General features: G+C 35.4%; 2 protein-coding genes across 2 annotated transcripts; one reads left to right on the top strand and one right to left on the bottom strand.

The window, feature by feature from the left end:
- Positions 1–8281, top strand: LOC110665794 (flowering time control protein FPA). Its single transcript, XM_021826051.2, has 4 exons — positions 1–235; positions 331–666; positions 4559–5760; positions 6692–8281. The coding sequence occupies exons 1-4, from the start codon at positions 233–235 to the stop codon at positions 7935–7937; spliced, it is 2787 nt and encodes a 928-aa protein (XP_021681743.2). The 5' UTR covers positions 1–232; the 3' UTR covers positions 7938–8281.
- A 1357-nt stretch (positions 8282–9638) lies between these two features.
- Positions 9639–19467, bottom strand: LOC110665793 (uncharacterized). Its single transcript, XM_021826050.2, has 22 exons — positions 19311–19467; positions 18606–19163; positions 18178–18413; positions 17971–18048; positions 17516–17650; positions 17274–17395; positions 16790–16954; positions 16469–16574; positions 15973–16078; positions 15757–15867; positions 14763–14926; positions 14542–14659; positions 13723–13947; positions 13207–13397; positions 12707–12874; positions 12471–12576; positions 12231–12368; positions 11927–12085; positions 11634–11840; positions 11008–11202; positions 10731–10802; positions 9639–10012 (listed from the first exon to the last, which is right to left on the bottom strand). The coding sequence occupies exons 1-22, from the start codon at positions 19356–19358 to the stop codon at positions 9854–9856; spliced, it is 3567 nt and encodes a 1188-aa protein (XP_021681742.2). The 5' UTR covers positions 19359–19467; the 3' UTR covers positions 9639–9853.
- Positions 19468–19935: the final 468 nt, after the last annotated feature.

Here is a 19935-nt window from a genome sequence, read left to right as displayed (position 1 = left end):
ACTATAATATTCAAAGTTACCGATAACAGCTCAATCCTGCAAACCCTAAAATAAAAAATCGTAAATTTGTTTGCGTTCCTCCGCCACAACTAACGAGTCTGATAGGATTCCAAATTCTTATCTCAATCTCTCTTGCTCTTTAACTTCCATTCCATTGCTGCCTGGCTCTTCGCATATTGCTTCTCACTGATCAAATTCCACTTTCGCAGCCACAACACTGCCGCCAATCGCCATGGTAAGTTTTCCTCCACTCTTCTCCACAAAATCTCGAATTCCACGCTCCTCTACTCGCTAACACTTCAAATTTCTTTGTTTCTTTATGATTTTTAGGCTAGCCGAGGAGGCAGCGGTGGTAGAGACCGATTTCGCAGAGATTTTGGGTCTTCACGTTACGAAGACAGTACTAGTAGTAATAGCAGTAGTAAGCGAGGCAATAATCCCCCTTCAAGGCACCTATGGGTTGGGAATTTGTCGCACAGTTTGGTGGAGAATGAATTGACCGATCACTTTTTGCAGTATGGGGAGTTGGACACAGTAGCTTTCCAGGCAGGGCGGAGCTACGCATTTATTAATTTTAAGAGGGAAGATGATGCGATTGTAGCCATGAAGGATCTCCAGGGTTTTCCACTTGCTGGCAACCCGCTTAGGATTGAGTTTGCCAAGGCGGTTAGTTTTGCCCCACCTTTTTCTGTTATTTTTGACATGTCTACTTTTATCTTTCTTGTAGTATCTGTGTCTATGTATTTGTTCCTTGAGTTTAATTCAATTGATTGTTTTCTATCATAATTGCAGCTTAATTATTCAATGTTAAAAGATTAGAGCTTGAGCTTAATCCCTATTAATGAAGAAGGGTGAAAATTTTAACTGATCTGGACACTTAATTTTTAATAAAAATAATAATAAGAAAATACTTAATTTTGTATATATTACACTCCATAATTTATGCTCAGTTGCAAGGATAAGCTCCTTATCATCATAATTCAGAACTTGTACTCGAAATTTCATTGAGAAGTGACGGCAAAAACTTTAGGATTTATCTATTATGCCCAAAAGCAGTACAGGTTTTACATGATGTCGACATTAAGAAATAAGGTGCTCAAGTTAAAAAGATGTGCTACTGTGAAAAGGAACACCACTTAGCAAACACAGTGGTGTACCAATTAGAGTTTCCAATTTGCTTAAGTGACTGCAGTTAAGGCTCTTGCCAAATTTTTTCCACTAGCAGTTAATTTTCAATTTCACGCCAATGCAACATCACTACAGCATTGTATTCCATCACTTCAGCATTTTGTTTGTTCTTTGGATGTTAAATATTAGTTGTTAATTTGACAGGTTTTTTAACTTCTTTGCTGAGGCTTGATTTGGTCTCTGGTATTTAATGGAGCAGAAGCTCATAAATTTTCCAGGCTTGCCACTTTTCTTTTGTGCTTATCCCTGGACTTCCATGTGTCATTTGATTTAAGAAACTCAAGTAATTTCACAAATTATACAGTATAAAATATATTAAATCTATGTTGGAAAAGTAATTTAATTAAACAGCAAAAATTTTACTGTAATTAATGAAGTTAAACTCCCAACAGAATGTGAGCTATCTAATAAATCAAGTGATTGGCAAATAAACACGTGGCTCAAAGTGAAGGTTTCTCTCTTTCGGCAGATTTTACCCATCTTTCCATTTCTAAATTCAGCATATTCAAAATTTTTTGGCCCAATGGAATACTGAACTAGTGCATGTTGTGTTTTAATAATATTGATTGTTAATTGTGAGCCAACTGTTATTGAATTCCATCCTATGCATAATGAAATCAATGACACTTCCTTTCCAGCAGACAAGTTATTTATTGTTCAATTTCTCACTTTTGCATTTCACACTTAGTGTACAATTATTCTTGGATTTGTCAAAAATTGTGAGATAAAAAAAATTATTGCTGATCAATTTAATTTCCGGGTTAAAGATTTGTTGCCATTCTCATCTTAGTCCCCTTTCTCAGCCTCTTATCTGAAGCAAAGCAAGCTAAATATCACCAATAACTGCCCTTTTACTTTCCACCTTCAGATGAGGGTGATTGCAATTTGCAAATCTGGCAAGCCTATAGACCAAGCAAATAACAAAACAGTAGTAGGGTTCTTTCCTCACAGGGCAGGTAACACAAGCATTATAGTTACAACAGTCTTCCAAAATACCTTAAATGCTCATGTGATGAGAAATACTGTGAAGCCACAATTTCAAGTAGCAGGCTGTAGGGGAACATGTGAATTATAGATGCTTCCTGAATAGTTTACTGGATCTATTGTGTGCTCAATCTTTTCCTTCAGCTAGATGTGCCACTACAGCTCAAATGGCAGTTGTTAAGGAGGGGGGTGGGGGTGGGGGTGGGGGAAGAGATTCCTATCAACCTGGAAAATGAAGTCACAAGGGAAGCAATAACTTTAAAAGAAAACCTGATCTTTTGCTTGTATCAGCTGTTCATATCCATTATAACTTACCTGCAAACTTGTCAACATTCATGCCTTGTTAACATTATTGAGACAATTGTTCTAAAAGGAAGAGATGATACAAAATAATAGTCAATTGGTTACCATTAAAGTTTTACGTGCAACATTTTAATTCAGTCTAACTTAATGGCAACTCAAAAAGATGTGTGAATTGTGCCTGGTGGGAGAGATAAATATTGTAGAATTGTACACAGGTTGTATGCCTCATTATATTGACTATTATAGCTAATCCTTCAGTTTGGTCACAAGTGCATACAATGCAATCCCAGCATACCAACAACATTTATGATTTAATATTTAATGTCTAGCAGGACAAAGAGCCGGATAGGCTAACAGCTCTTTCCACAATTGTATCTCTGGGCACCTTCGTCGACATCTTTTAATAAGAAAGCATATTGCAGAAAGGAATGTATTTTAACAAAGCTGAGAAGATCAGTCTTTAACCAAAGCTTTTGGGTTTTATTAGCTTATCTACTAGTTCATAATCAATCAACTACTCACCAGATGTGATAGAAAACAGCAGGTTAGATGCCTTGGTAATAGGTTTCAGTTGCCAATTGTAAGAGATCCATCTCCACAGGTGCTGCATTTATGTTAACTTGGTTTGCTATCAAACTTTGTTGGGTCTTAGGAAAAAGAAATTCTGTGGATATCATATTGCATTATTTTGAAATAGAGGGAATTCATGTGTGTGCAAGGAATTCAAATGATATGAGCTATGAAGCACAAAAAGTGAGAGCCATACAGAGCAGAACTTTTATTTTCTTACCTCTTCTTTCCACTATTTGTCAAATTATGTTGTCCTTATTTTGTGTAGCACTTGGAAATATCATTCATGTGCATATTTTTGAAAAGTCGTGCTAGTGTGTGTGTGTGTGTGTGTGTGTGTGTGAGAGAGAGAGAGAGAGAGAGAGAGAGAGAGAGAGATACAAAGCTTGGTTTGACGCCTGTTGAGTAGTTTGCCTTTCTAATTATCAAATAATTTTGCTGATTGTTTTTATTTCTTGTTATGGGGAGAAAAGTCTGGAGGGGTTTAGAAATTGCTCCTGATTAACCAGTTGGCTTGATGAAATTTGTCATGGTGGAAGTAAGTGCAAGTGCTTGCTTACCATTTGTAAGCTCATCACAGTGTTAGGTTTATGATGTTGGTGAGATGTCGATCATCTAGACTCATATCATTTATATACAGAGTTTAGATCGGTTCATATTGAAATTCCCATTATTTTCTGCAATATGCAGACCTTGGATTTGGTGCTTTACGCTTACATATTACTAGTTCTTGTAACCATTTTAGACAGTATCCTGTTTGGTAACACAGATTTACGATTAAAAAAATCCGATCTACACTGTATTCCTGATTTAATGTTTGTAATCTAGTTTTAGTGATAATATTCTCTAAACCTGTGAATTTAATTTGTGAAACAGTTCTTTAAGTATAAAAGTACTGGCATAGCTTTATTGGTCACTATAATCAGCTCTAAGCATTCAGAGGGCACAGTTATAGTTTTAGGTTATGTCAGTTTGTCCAAATCCTAGACTTTTGTTTTTTTACTTTCAGCTTTGTCATCAGTCACTGTTCTAAGTCTTCCTATTTATTTAATCAGCTTAAATTTGAAGATGAGAATTTTGTACAATTAAAGAGAAGTATAAAATTGATGTTCAAAGAAAGTGCAACTATGAAGTATGAAGCTTCAAAATAAATAAATAAATAATAAGCTGTGAAATTTATCTTCCTAAGCGGCAAGCCATACAATTGGGCAAGCACTCTGAGATACTGATGCATTGGCTGGCCATCATTCATTACGGCACATTGATCAAGAAGATCGGCTTACCTATTATTTGAACTGTCATTACAGTTTGTAGAAGTGAGGTCTATTCATGAGCAGAAGTTTGATGGCATTTTACTTTTTAATCTTTTCTTGATGAATGTGGTAGTGCCTGTAGTTCAATGAGCAATTCACATGCAATAAAACCTAGTTTTCTTTTATTTTATTCCAAATAACATTTGACTACTTAAAATGAGGATTGGTTTTCTCTCATCTTGATGAGATTCTTATCTCAGGAGAAGTCATCTGTACCATCACGTGATGAAGATTACTTGCAACGGCGAGATGAACAGCGCTCTGGATTAAAAGGAGGCCCTTTCTCTCAGAGGGACTCTAGACTTCGTAATGCTAGTCCTGACCCATATTATGTTGACAAATCCAAGATAAATGATAGGAGTGCTGAACCTAGTGAGGTGTTATGGATAGGTTTTCCAGCCTTGTTGAAGGTAGATGAAATGATCTTAAGAAAGGCTTTTTCACCATTTGGTGAGATTGAAAAGATTACCGTATTTCCAGGCCGTAGTTATGCTTTTGTTCGCTTTAGGAGCTTAACGTCAGCATGCAGGGCAAAAGAAACCCTTCAGGGAAAATTATTTGGAAATCCTCGTGTACATATTTGTTTTGCTAAGAGTGAAGCTGGCTCATCTAGTAGTGGGAGGACACCTCTCTCTCCATATTATAAGTCAAATGGTCACTCAGGAGCTTCTGAGAACTTTCGGCAGGATAGGAATTTTGGAAGCTTAATGTCAGATACCAGCATTAGATCTCCTCGTTATATGTCAAATTTAGATTCAGACTCTGATGTCCATGGCTTCAACAGGAAGGGTATGTTGTATCCTGGTGGAAGCAATACGTTTGATAATTGGAGGTTTGGGGAAGAACTAGGACCACCACCAGATGTGTATGAACGCCGTGGGAGTCCTACAAGAGAAAGGGGCCCTAACTTTGACGAATTTGCCCAGAAATTTCCTCAGAAGTCTTCATATTATGAAGAACCTTGGGACTTGCCTGAAGATTCCTATATGTTCCGTGGAGCCAAAAAATTGAAGACAGGCTCCTTTCCTCCTGACAAAGAGCTTCCAGAATATCCTTTCTCTGACCTAGAAGAGGAGAAACAAGCTTTTCCAAGAGCATTCTCTGATTTTCCCCAACCTGAGTCATTTGAAAAGAACTATGGATATAAGCCAAACTCTGACCGCCTAAGTTCTTTATCTCTTCCTCTTGAAGAAAGGAGTGATCACTGGAAAGCTTCTTATGACAATTTCCGGAATGGCTCTGGTTCTGTGCCTTCAGACCCTGTTGAGAGGAAAAGATTCACTCCTGAGCCGGAACAATCCTCTTTGAACCTATGGAAATGGGAAGGAACTATAGCAAAGGGTGGAACTCCTGTCTGTCATGCCCGTGGCTTTCCTGTAGGAAAGTCCCTGGACATCATGTTGTAAGTAGTGAATGCTTCTTCTTTTGCTTTTGATTAGTCACCGTTTGCTTTAACACCAGCTAAGTGATCCCTTCCATAAGCTAACTTTGTTTATCCGCAGCAATTAAGATAACAATTTGACAGGTGTACCACTTCTTTACATGAATGCGTTGTTTTCTCATTGTTTTTTTCTGTTCTTGTGAGTGGTTTATTCCCAAAAATAAAAAAAATGCATCAAGATGACTGGGTATCCAGGAAGCAAAATGCTTCCATTTTGTTCTCCGTGACCATAGCATATGAGGACACTTAATATTATCAGTTGCATTGAGGCATATCATGCATTTTGTCCAGAAATTTTGGCCACCCTTGCTTAGTTATGATCGTCTTTTGATGCCAGGCCATGATTGAATAATGACATACCATTAATTTTTATTACTTGAACAATTTTGGTGAAAGTTTTTTAATTGCCTCAACTTTCAATTGAGAAAGTATAGGTTTTATATTGGACTTCTCATTTGATTCTGTCGTGCTACCTTGCTAGCACATGCTAATTTTGAGGCTAAATTTTTCCTGATATCTAATTTTGTTCATGGATTTAATCTGACCATGAACTTCTCTTGATGTTACAAATTAATGTTACAAAGAACAAATATTTGCCAAATATGATATTTAAATGTGTGAATTAGAGAGTTTAGTTTAGAAAATCATATGCAACAATGATGAATGGGGTTGAGCTTCGGTGCAAACAGTAAGGTTCAGGTCATGGAAACATCTTTTGACCCTTTATAGGGGTAAGCCTCATGCACTGTGGACACCCAGCTTTGTGATTACTGATAATTTGATGAACCACCTTGTATTATTCTGCCTTTTCTTTTCTATCTTCTTCTCTTTTTTTCCCCTAATTGGACTTGCATTCTGAAATTATTGAATAACAATGACATTTATGCTTCAGACCTGAATTTCTGGATTGCACTGCAAGGACTGGTCTAGACATGCTTGCAAAGCACTACTATCAAGCAGCTTCTGCTTGGGTTGTTTTCTTTGCCCCTGCTAGTGATGCTGACATTGGGTACTACAATGAATTCATGCATTATCTTGAGGAGAAGCAGCGAGCTGCAGTTGCTAAATTGGATGATAAAACCACCTTGTTTCTTGTACCCCCATCTGATTTCGCAGAGAAAGTACTGAGAGTACCTGGGAAACTATGTATTTCTGGTGTTGTTTTGAGATTAGAGCTCCCTGGTTCAAATTTTGGGTCTCTTATCCATCCAAATGAGAAAAGGGAAACATTGTCTTTTCATGGGGACGCACAATACACAAAGCCACCCACACCTTCAGGTCATTTTCATCCAATGGGTTCTTTTACAGATTTGGCCAGGTCGGGTGGTGATCCATCCTTTTTGAGGGATGTGTCTACATCAGGTCCACCCACAGCATTTTCAGGTTCAGCCCATCTTGTTGGAAGGATGTCTGATTCTTACAACGATGGTAGGAATGATTATCCACTTCAACAGCGGAACCCCATGCCTGGACCCAACTTGTCTCCTCACCATCGACAGAACTCTCTTTCTGGTAACAGAAATACACCTTCACAAGCATCCAATACTGTTATTGATACAGCCCAGGAGCATCACTTAGTCATAGCAAGGGCTGTGCAAGAGGAAGGCTTAGCTCTTCATGCAGCTGGCATGTCAAGTAACCTAGCATCTGGAACCAGCAAGCCATTCCTTCAGGAAAATAAATCCTCGGTTCCTCTGTCTCTGCCTGCTGCTGGCTTGCAACCGCAACAACTTGCACAACTAGCTTCATCTCTTCTTGGGCAGCAAAGACAACCAGGGAGCAATGCAAATGTATCCATGGGAGAAGATATTAGGCACGCAAACACAATGAATCAGTTGGAGAACCAGTTTAGAACAGCACACACACATGCTATACAGAATAATCGGGTAGGTTCTGAGATTCCAACATCTCAATTTGGTCAACCACAACAGTTGCAGCAGCAGCAGGCATCAAATGTGCCTAAAGCAGTACAAGCCCCACTTCCAAGGGAGGTTCAGCCAGGGACTTCAACGAATCCTCAGATGCCAAGTACTGGTACACAAGAAGCAGAAGATGGAGATCCGCAGAAACGCCTGCAAGCAACATTACAGCTGGCAGCAGCTCTTCTTCAACAGATTCAACAAGGAAAAGGAACTTGACTGGTGCCCGCCCAATTATCAGATATATTGGTTTCATCCATACCCATTCCCATGTGGGTGGAGTGGGCCACAATGGTTAGTCTTCAGAGAATGGATCAGAATATCCTTGCAAGTAGTGCTATGTATTAAAAGAGTATCACTACACTTCATTAGTTGGGGTTCGCTGGTTGCAATTTGCTGTGTCTAAGGCAGTGACCTGTGTCTAAGGCAGTGACCTGTGCTACTTTGTTTACTTTCTTTTTATTCACTCAAGTGGGAACTAGCCAGTCTTTGTCACTTTGTCAAAATACCAGAAAATTTAAGCTATCAGATAGTCTCCTAGCCCTTTATTTTTGAGAGTTAAATTTGGCCCTGTGTTCTTAAAGATATTTGCTGGGTCAATCTTTATAGGATTTCAGGTAAGCTACACAAACATCAGAAACCAAGTTATTCAAACCGGCTTGGTTATTGAACTAGTGAAAGTAAGGGGCTATGAATTTTAGGTTCAATTGAGTTGCATTAGCGTTTAACAAATATATTAAATATAGATAATTATACATTATAATATTAACAATCTCTTAAAATACTAATTGTAATATGTAATATTTTTAAAATTTTAATTGAATTTCATATTTTAAATTATAATGTTTTATAATGAAAAATATTTAGAATAAAATTTTTAAAATGATAAATTTATTTATTTTAAAAACCAAATATTGACATATTAAAATTCTATAGCATGATAGATAGAGAAATATAAAAGATTATCAAATGAAAAATATCAATAAATCAAACTAATATACTAATGAAATATTCATGTCATAAGTTAACAAAATGAATAAATTTTCATTTCTTTATGATTATTGCAAGTTATTAGTTAATATTTGAATACTACAATTTCAAAATAAAGAATTTAGTTTTTAATTTTAGTATAAATTATTAATAAATTGTGAATTTTAAATTTTACTTTTTTACTTATTAAGAACTTTTTAGAGTGAATTTGAAATAGTACCATTTTATACATTATTTCAAATAACACACCCAAATAACATTTAATATATGTTCATGTTTCTAATGAATAGATCGTAATGTATATTTTTATCAATTTCAAATCTTAGATTTCAAATTCCTTCTTATAAACACAAGGTAATAATTTGAATGATAATAGCATTGATAATGCATTAGAAGGCTTGGGGTTCATACCTGCTCCCCAATTAATTTCAAATTTCTTTTCAATCTTGAGCCTTAAAAAAATTAGGTTAATGTTTAAATCGAATTGATTATCGATCTGATTTCTAATTAAATCGATTTAATAAGTCAGTTTAATCCGATTCTGGCAACCATGCTTGAAACAGCTTGCAACTAACACCTAGTATTGGTCTCTATGCATCCAAAGCAATGAAAAATTTTTATTTTTTGGCCCTTGAACTTATTATTATTTTTATTTGGTCACCTTAAACTTTTATTATTTTTTTACTAGCTCAATTTTAACAACAATTAAGCGCATGGAAGGCACGATATCAAAGTCGCATGAATATATCATTATCCTTTAAAAAGCTAAAATTTAAAGAATTTTGCCCATTTCCATTCTCTCTCTTTCTCCTAATCTTTAGCCTTATTAATTTTTCAAAATTCAGTATTAAAGTGTAATATAGAGTAAAATTCATGGACCAAATTGTAAACTTTTCTAATAAAAAGAAACATGGATGTCGAGATAAAAGATGCATTTTAACTTGTTGAAATTTTATTCTTTAGCAAAAAACAAAATTACAAACAATTTCAATATTACACAGATTGCAGGGATGATTATATACAAAAAAGAATGTAATGAAATTTGATTGCTGAAAGGTGTATCATTGGTATGCCACTTATGCTAAAAGCATGTATAACTATTAAAAAAATGTGAGTTGACACTGGTTCTGGGGAAGACTCATCCACTAAACGTAGAAGTACGTAGATGTATCAGCTGCATTTGTTGCATCTCTGCAAAGAATAGATCGAGCTTCGATTACTGATCGAGGGGGCTCTAGATCCTTGTCTTGAAGTGAATTTCCAAGTAGTCTCTGCATTTCTGAAGCGAAGGTGTCGTCCAGTATCTATAAAAGAAAATTAAAGAAAAGAACAAATTTTTGATAATATAAAAATGGAATTCTATAATTGGCAAGAACATATTGGGATAAATTTCAATAACTGTCCTTGAACTTATACAGTTATAACACTACGATCCTTTAACTTTAAAATGTAACATAAAACCCCATAAACTTTCAAATTTTACACAGTAAAATCCCTCTAACTTTCAATTACCGATTTTTCAATTAGAAACTGATATGAATAGCTCCCTTTAACTTTAAAATGTAACATAAAACCCCATAAACTTTCAAATTTTACACAGTAAAATCCCTCTAACTTTCAATTACTGATTTTTCAATTAGAAACTGATATGAATAGCTCCCGCATGGTACTTAGTCAATATTTCTCTCTTCTCTTTTATGCAAAGTGTAAAATTATTCTCTTTACGCATGAAAAATTATTTTTTCTATAGAGAGAAAAATGATTCAATTTACACATGGCTTGAGAGAGAAAAGAGAAATACTGACTAAGTTCAATGCTGGAACTGTCCAGGTTAGCGTCTAGCTGAAAAACTAGTAATTGGAGGTTAGAGAGATTTTACTGTGCAAAATTTGAAAGTTGATGGGGTTTTATGTTACATTTTTAAGTTGAGAGACTGTAATGTTACAACTAAATAAATTGAAGGACAGTTGTCAAAATTTATCCCAGTTCATGTTGAGAACAAGATCTAACATTGATACTTACCCCTAAAGCATAACAAGAGCCATTATACCAAACCCTGTTCTCCTTCCTTCCTTCTAGAAACTTCAAAACAATCTAGGATAATGGGAAAATGAATTAAGACCTTTGTAAACTAAAATGGGAGGAGGAGTTTTCCCTCTCTCCAGTACCAATGAGTTTTAACTTAGTTGTACTGGAATCATCTTCACTCCAACTCCATTCATCAAGAGACAATCCAGTACCATTGAATTAAAGTTAAAGTTTGTTGGTTATTATTATGAAAATAATAATATGTTTGTACCTGTCCCATCCTGTCCCATAACCCACGACATGCTGCAACAAATATCCTACCGGTGAAGACCTCATGCAAGTTAGATATAGAGTCAGTAAGCTGTGAACTCAGCATGTGCATTCTTTCACGAACCTCAGCCTCTCCATCTTCTTCCTTTATTTCCTCCAAAATTCTTTTTAGTCGTGTGCTCCTGTTAGCTTGCATCTGGAACAATTTTTTTATTCAAATTATGGTTATACAAGTTCTGTTTACTACAGTTTATGCAGTCTAAATGTCAAAATTGAATCTGTACTGGAAATTTTATTATCAAATTATTTAAAAGACACAAAAATCTATGATATTTGAAGTAAGGGCATGTAGAGTTGAATCTGAGAGTACCCAAGCTTGTTTCAAAATTTTACACCATATTTTTTTTTTATGTAGATATTACTCAGAAAGCAGATAAGTTTTCTCTAGACCTTTTATGTATCCTAAATATATTGCTCAAATGGATTGTTGAATAAGACAGCAATCATGATTGCTATAATCTTTGCTAGAATATTTTTCTCAGTAACTTGATACAAAGAATATTTTCTCAGTAACTTGTGAAAGTGACTTAAAATAGAAGGGGAACTGGTTTAAGGTAGAGGGCTTACATTGTGGACAAGCTGTTCAACTGTTGCCTGCAGATAATTTTTGTATTTTGTTCTCAACAGAACTGTGATTCCATTCATCTGCTCCCCAAAGAGTGACTTTCTATCTCCCACGACAGGCAGATAGGATGCCCAAGACTTCAAGATGTCCTCCAATCTACAATGTAAGACATCTAGAATTCTCTTGATGGTATTCAGAAAAATCCCCAACTGGCACAAGAGAGTCATGTTAAGGTCTATAAGCATATATGGAGTGCAAAAACTTCACACATACACACAACACAAAAGCTGCTCACTTGATTAGGTGCAGAATAGAGTGCTGTTGATTGTCTTCTTGTCAGTTTCTGAACATGCATATTAAGCCTCTTCGGAATGCTATCTTTCAAAGGGGTTAAGATGTCATTGTATTGCTTCTCCAAAGCCTTAATGATTGCTCTTTCCGCATCAGCAACAGCCTTCCAGAAGGTTAATTAAAAAAAAAAGAGTGAGATTTTGCATTATCACAAAATTAGCATAACAGTGCAATACAACTGAGGGCCTATAAGTACATCGGTGGATGGTTTTTGCTGTCAACATTATATTTATAATAGACAAACTTACATTTTCCAAAATCAATGAATATTGGGGCCACCGATTGATAACCACTTCATACTCAATAAGGGAATCCTTGATTTTCTCATACATTTCTTCAGCAAATGAAGAGGTGGTATGATTTGTTGTTACTCCAGCCCATGGCACCTGAAGAGGTAGTTGTAGTTATTATTAATCAGAGAAAGAGGTTTAATTGAAAGCATGGTAGGAAAATCCACATAATTAAGAGCACAGGAAAGAGAGGTTTACTTTTTCAGCTTTGCACTGGTCAAGCAAGTTAAGTTGCATATCCTGTACCCACACCATTATGTAACTGTGGAACAAGCCCCTTGAGTCTACACCACCCTGCACTGGACTGAAACAAACAGAATATGGTATGTCAGAAAGACAGCTTCAATTTTTACATGTTCCTTTCATTTTTAGTATACGAAAAAGTGATTCTCTTTAGGTCAGGATGGAGTATGGATTATGTTTGTATCATAAACCTGATATTCCAGAGATCAAGATTCCGCTCAAAATCAGCAACTGCTATTAGAAGTTCATTTACATGTGGCTGTGGGCTAGATGGAGGCCAGGCACAAAGGAAACTTCTAAGCCTATTGCACAACTCAGTGCTGTAGACAGCAGCAGTGATGTTTGACAAGTCAATTGAACTGAAAGTAGACAAAATATGTATCAGAACTCAGAAAATATGAAAAATTATCTATTTATTTAATAAATTCCCAGAAAGTAATATTAGTATTAGTACTTACATTAATGAAATATTTAAATGTGAAATTTCTGAAGAAACCAAAAAAAAAAAGGTACAAAATTTTGCTTATCTAATTGCAATACTTTTGGGTTTAGAGGTTTAAATTTATTTGTTGAAGTCATTATGTAGGTCTCACGAGTTAAACATAACAATTTAAAACTTCAAATGATTTTGTGTTGTATGTGCTGATTGTGGATTTTGATGTCTGCCTGAATTTCTCTCCTGAGAACATACCTTGGGAATATGTGCTGATTGTGGATTTTGATGTCTGCCTGAATTTCTTTTCCAATACTCGTACACAGATTCTTCATTTTCAAATAAGCTGTTGAGATAGTAATGGAATCCATGAGGAAACCTTCAGAGTTGTTAGACACAAACTCATCAGTCTCAATCATGTGCTTCCGACACCTTTTCTTAGCTGCTGTCTGTAAATAATTACCATTTGATTAGAATGTACTATCATGAATTTAATAAAAAATAATAGAGTGGTAACTAGAATGGCATGCTACTATCTTACATAATGAGAAAATATAATGAAATAAACCAAGTCCAAACACCTTTTGGTGAACCATGGATACCCTTTTCTAAATCAACCGACTGTAAATTGGTTTCCATGACTAAGGCTTATATATGCATGTATGCATGTAGATATATAACTTGGCAAATCAAAGAGGGTAAAGATTGTATATTAAAGGTCCACATGTTCTAATTGGTAGGCTTGTGGAAAACAATATCTCACGTTTGGCTAACCTGCAAATAGTTTCTCAGCATAGTCTGTGCATCTTGAGATAGTATGTCATGAAGAAAGGCGTAGACTTCAACAGCAGGAGCTAAAGCTGGTGCAGCAGATTCCTGCACTGGACCAAACAGATCTGCCAACCCAGTGTGAGAGTTTTCATCCAGAGACTTGTAGTTCTCGAAAACGTTTGCCAACAGACTCTCAATTTGTGTTTCACAATCTAATAATAAACTTTTCTGTGGCAGTATAATACACACATTAAATACTTTCCGATGTACCAAAAAAATATACATAACATTAAAAGCCATTCTCTTAAACTACTAAAGTATTAAAAATAGAATAACATATCAATCTAAAGATGGATAATGTGCGTATTATTTTCTCTTTGATCTCAAACTACAAAATACTTTCATTTTCTGCTTTGATCTCAAACTCAAAGTTAGTAAAAAGAAGAAAATCTTATTCAACAGATTATTCATCTGTCATTATCTGCACTAAAGAGCCTCTAACTATGGTTCATACTCATGCCCAAGATCAACTACATTGCTACAGTCATTCATGACAAGATTTCTAGAAATAGTCAAGTTGTTCACAGGTAAAAATTCAATATTTCTAGCCGCATGAAATAACAGAAAAAGCAGTAGGTGGCATTTATGTGAGAATCGAGATAAAAAGTGCCTTTAATTTGTACTTGGAGATGCTAACCAGCTATTTAATAAAAATTTCATCTGTCATTTTCTGCTTTGATCTCAAACTCAAAGTTAGTAAAAGCACAAAATCTTATTCAACAGATTCATAGGAAGATTGCATCCACAATTTGGGAGGTCTACCTCTTGTCTAGTCAAACTTTTGTCTCCCCTAGCCTTTATGATGGGTACAAGAAATTCGTTTACCAGCTCTAAGCAGTCTCTAGTTGGAGTGGCCACATTCATGACATGCCAAAGATATCTGTAAAAAATTTACACAAGGGAAGGTATTCTGAGGAAAAAATAGAAAGGGTAAAATGTAAAATGAAGTATTAGGCTGTATTGAATAAATTTGTTGCAAGTACCTCAATTTTGTATATGAATCAGAAACACCATAATAGTCTGCAAATTCAGTCAGCAGCCACTTCCAAGGTCCATGCAATCGTAGGTTTTGAGATTGAAAATGTTGTGCACGCATAGCAGCCTCCAACAGTAGATTATAAGCTAGAGTTTCCACAACAGGACCACTCTGGATAATAGCATGACATAAATATTGAAACAAGGGATATAAATGCACATAATAATAACAATAAAACATGCAATCACGCAAAGAAGCAAATACTCCACATACCCCACACGCAAGCAAAGTTATCCAAAATTCAAACTACAAAGTTATCCAAAAATCAGCCTATCCATCATGTGGATTATGAGTTGGACTCTGGGCACCATCTACATAAAGGTTTGATTACAAATCAAATCAAATAATCCTAATTTGTAATGTTTTTGAACATTTGTTATCCAAAATTCAAACTACAAAGTTATCCAAAAATCAGCCTATCCATCATGTGGATTATGAGTTGGACTCTGGGCACCATGTACACAAAGGTTTGACTACAAATCAAATCAAATAATCCTATAATCTAACCAATAAGTTCTAAGCTTTATTAAAAGGAAAGGGTTGCAGTCAGTTGAAAACCAACATAACACCAGTTACAGCTTCACAGCTTTATCATGGTATGAATACTAATTAAAGAATGGAGAAAAAAGATTATGTAGCTAACCTAACCTATTTGAAATTGAGACCTAGTTAAGTAGTTTCTAGGGCGTTAGTGTAAAAGAAGAAAATAACATCTGACAGACAGTAAATAGCTGAATTTGGTGCTTATATTCAAGATACTTTGAGATAATGGAAAAGGAAAATATCACAAAATCAGTCTCTAATGCCGACATATACAAAACAAACTCAGTTATCACACTCAATTTGCCTTCAGGTTAAAATAGCATGCAGTTACTAATTTATACAAGGGGAAACATGAGACCATACAATTTCAACTAATTTTGAGCTGGAAGAAATAGAACCTTTATATTATTATTCTCGTCACATGTAATTGTACTACCAATTGAGAGTTGTATCTTCCCAACACATTCTTGATCATCATGGAATAAAGGCCACCACCGAATTCTGTCACTCTGCAAAATTTGGACAATCACATCACATAGCAGGTAGTCATTAGAAAGCATTGTATATATTCCTATAAATATTGGATACTGGAAAATACAAGAAACTTTACGTACAAGATTATCATTCAATGATGAAATCTGAATTGTAGCTCGACCTTGGACTGATTGTTTTGCATCCTGGACTTCTACTAAAAGAGCATCTGCTTCGCTTTCTGGGAAACTGATTTAAAGTTGCAAGTAAGATTTTCCCATCCGTCTATTCCTTAGCAATTAATAAGTATATATAAATCTGTAACTCCCCATTTTGGGCATTGATGTATGATTTGATTTTGCCAATCACATGTTGTAGTATTAAGTATAACATTCAAAAGCAGATATGAGTAAAAAAAAGGCATCACTTGTTCTTATATGGTTACATCACTTAATTAAATGCCGTATTGACCCAGTCTATGATTTATTAAAAAAAGATAACATTAATATGGTTTATAATCTAGATTTTAAGAATATAAGATACAACTTCATATTGTTGTAACCTTATGATATGACAAAAATTCGTTAGCAGCCAACTGCATACCAGTAGAACAAGTTGAACCATAAGATAGGAACTTACAACACATGGTACTCCCCACTTCCAGGGCGTAAGGAAATGGTAGAACCTTGTTCAAGTTGAGCATCTTCACTGGTGCTTTTCAGTTGGAATAAGCACGACAGTTGCTCTGCAAACGTGAAAAAGGTTTCTAATTGTCAAAAGAAAGAATGTAGCAGGAAAAGTTTTCAAAATTTTTCAATAGAAAAAAATTACTGAGTCAATACTCATGATTTACATGAGGTTTAAAACAGTTACGCCAAGCAATAGTTAGCAAAGTTTCTATTGTAACACACACTTAAACTGATAAATCTAGCAACTTTTTTGTTGTTTAAAAGCACATACCTTCTGATGTCACTGAAAATGAAGCTAGTTTAAGAGAATTCATGCCAGTTTTCACTAACGATGAAAAATGCTGAGCATACTCTTTCCCCATTTGCATGTAGATTGCACTGCGCTGAGAGTATGTGCTCTTCAGTTTTCGCCTAGGTATTATTCGAAGTTTCCTTACTGCCAATGCCAAGAAGTAAACCAAAATTAAATTACTGAAAAATTTTTGAAGAGAATCTCAAATTTGATGGATAGTTAATCATTCTCTATTTGGTCTGTCCATGCATTCAGCACAATTGTACAAATCATACCTAAGTGTAAACATACATAATTTCACACAACTGAAACAAGAAGAAAGCAGGTCGATCAGTCAGTTCAAGAAATATTTGAAGTAAAAACATGGTGACAAAATCTACATTTAGCATGAAATGCAATTGTATCATTCTAACTCTTCGTTTCTAAATGTCGTGCAAGTGCAGATATTCCTTGAAAATCTTACCCTCAACTCTTATCTTCCCAGCAACCTTCTTTATCTTCGAAGGGAATATTTGTTCTGCATTCTTCATAGTTCTGACTTCTATTGGTTGTACACCTCGCGGTTGCAACAAAAATTTGTGTAATCTATATGCAAGGGAAAATACCATTCAGAGCTGTAAACTAGCCATAAAACTAAAAAGCAATTCACAATTTTCCGGTGGCTATGTTAGAATTTATAAGCGTACAAGGATGAAGGAAGCCTACCCAAAGGCACTTCGAAGAAGCAGACACTCATTAAGCAGAAATTCCGGAGCCTCTGTACATCCCCTAGCCCATGCATGGAGACATAAGCGGATACATGCATCATAAGTTATTAAAGTTTGCCAAGCATATTGACCACTGCAACAATGAATAGACAAGCCATAAGAAAATAATCTATGCAAAAGGTTGCAAACAGAGACGCTCATTTTAGTACATTTGAGTCAAATTTTACATTTAGTTCCTGGGAACATTAATAACAGCTTCATTGAACAACTCTAAATTTCACTATTCCACATCAACATGGAGTCCTCATTCCTTCATTCTAAAATTTATAAGATTATTCAAAGAGTAAATAGGAGAATGAAAATTCAGTGCATTGATTAGAAATTACTAAACACGTATAATTACTATAAAAAAAAGTTCTAGTATCAAAAAATTGAATTTAGCTCAAGTCATACCTGGCATTATAATCCAATGAGCTTGTCTGCCAATAAGGCATCGTTTCTTCTTTTTCTCCAGCCATGGTCTTCTCTAGTCTGCATGAGAAATTTTTCAACAAACTACAATTTGTATAACCAAAAAGAGGGAGGAGAAAAAAAGATAATGAAGTGGATAACAGCGAAATGTGGGGTGTAATACTGCCTAATGGGCAAAGAATTCAAAACCTTTCAACAAATTCAGTGCTGTGCATTGATTGGGATGTTCCATCTACTAGACCTTCTCTACTTCCATCAAAAGGATCTGTTTCTCTTGACTCGGAAACTTCAACTCTAGTTTTCTGAATTTCAGCTTCAACTACAAAACTCTTTTCTTCTCCCCCAGTTTCCACAATTGGAGGTGCACTTGGAGTCCCCAAATCTCCGGCTTCTTTAAACACGTTTGTTTTGTGACTATAATTCCCCTACAATCATGACGACCAACTTCAATACCCAGAATGAAAAGGTTTTTGCCTTAATTAAAAAAAAAAAAAAGATAAACCGATCAAGATACCAACAAAAACCATATTTCCATATATCATATCAAACGTAAAATTCATATCAAATGCTACACATATCCTACAATCAATGCCAACATTAATTACCAATAAACTTACATCAAATATTGCATGTGCATTGCGCATCTGGACTCTCTCTCGAAGTGGACAACTTCCAGCTGGGGTCGAATTCTTAAGGACAGTTTTTCTACTGGCCAGGTCACAGTCGCTGAACCTTCCAAAATTGTCCGGAACAACAATTTTCAAATCTTCTTTCAACAACCCCCTATTCAACCTCGTTTTAGGCCTGTTCCCATGTATCTCCTCCTCATCATAGCATTGCAAATCTGGCTTCCCCAAGTAGTCGATATCAGTAACACCCACGTCCTCTTCCTCCTCCTCTGAGTAGTTTCCGCCCATATAATCCGTAACTGATGCCACGCTCTCATTATCATTGTCGTCTAGGCATGGGGCTACTAAGTTGCGAGGAGTAAGTAAACCAGAGTGGAATTTCAGAGGAGGTAACAAATGGGAAGAACTAAAATTATTGGAATTATATAAAAGTGGAGATTTCTGGATTGGGTCTGTAGGAGATTTTGGAAATGGGTTGTGAGAGCACAGCTCCTCTGACAATGGAGACAAAGGAGAACGAATACGGGGTTCTTGAACATCTGATCCCTGTGGGCAAATGATGCAATTTACAAGTCAAGTTCTAAAAAACTAAAATTCTATGAAGTACACTACAAATTTAACCAGACAAAGTTAAACGGAGAATCTAAAAAAGAATTCAAAAGATAAAAGGCGAAAAAAAAGAATGATAAGCACCTGCTTGATCCAGTTGATTGCGCTTTCATCTAGACCTTCAGTAAACATCTTTCTATGTGAGAGAAATGGTTGAGTTGTGAGGAAAAAGAGAGATAAAACTTTCAAGAAGGGAGCGGAGACCGCTGAGCTTTTAAAAGGTAACGGCTAGTTTGACATTATTTAATTCCCTTGTTAACATGACCAGTGCTAAAGCAAGGGGTGGCAATTTCGTAATATATTACATGCAAACGCCCATTTTCATAAGCTCTGATCATCAAAGACTCAAAAGGCTTCTGTATGATTCATTTATAGCCCTACCTTAACCTCTCTTTCTTCAAAACTCAAAACTGAGTAATTTCTTTCTACTTGATATTTGCGTTGAAATTCAATTTTGAAATGGATCTTGTATGAATTAAAGACAGAACATTGCAGAAATCAGCGGAGCTAGAAAATTTTTATTACGAGCAAATAATAATTTATAGGTCACTTTTTTTTAAATAATAATTTATTTACTAATTTATTAACATGATCTTTTTTTTCTTTCGAGGCATTCACGTATCCATGATCGAAATGAAATTTATTAAAATCATCATAATTTTAGTAAGATCTTTATTATCATCACATACACGCTATCCACAGTCGACGT

The sequence above is a fragment of the Hevea brasiliensis genome, chromosome 7, assembly GCF_030052815.1.
Source record: "Hevea brasiliensis isolate MT/VB/25A 57/8 chromosome 7, ASM3005281v1, whole genome shotgun sequence".
Taxonomy (NCBI): domain Eukaryota; kingdom Viridiplantae; phylum Streptophyta; class Magnoliopsida; order Malpighiales; family Euphorbiaceae; genus Hevea; species Hevea brasiliensis.
This window is presented reverse-complemented; position numbering and strand designations above follow the sequence as displayed.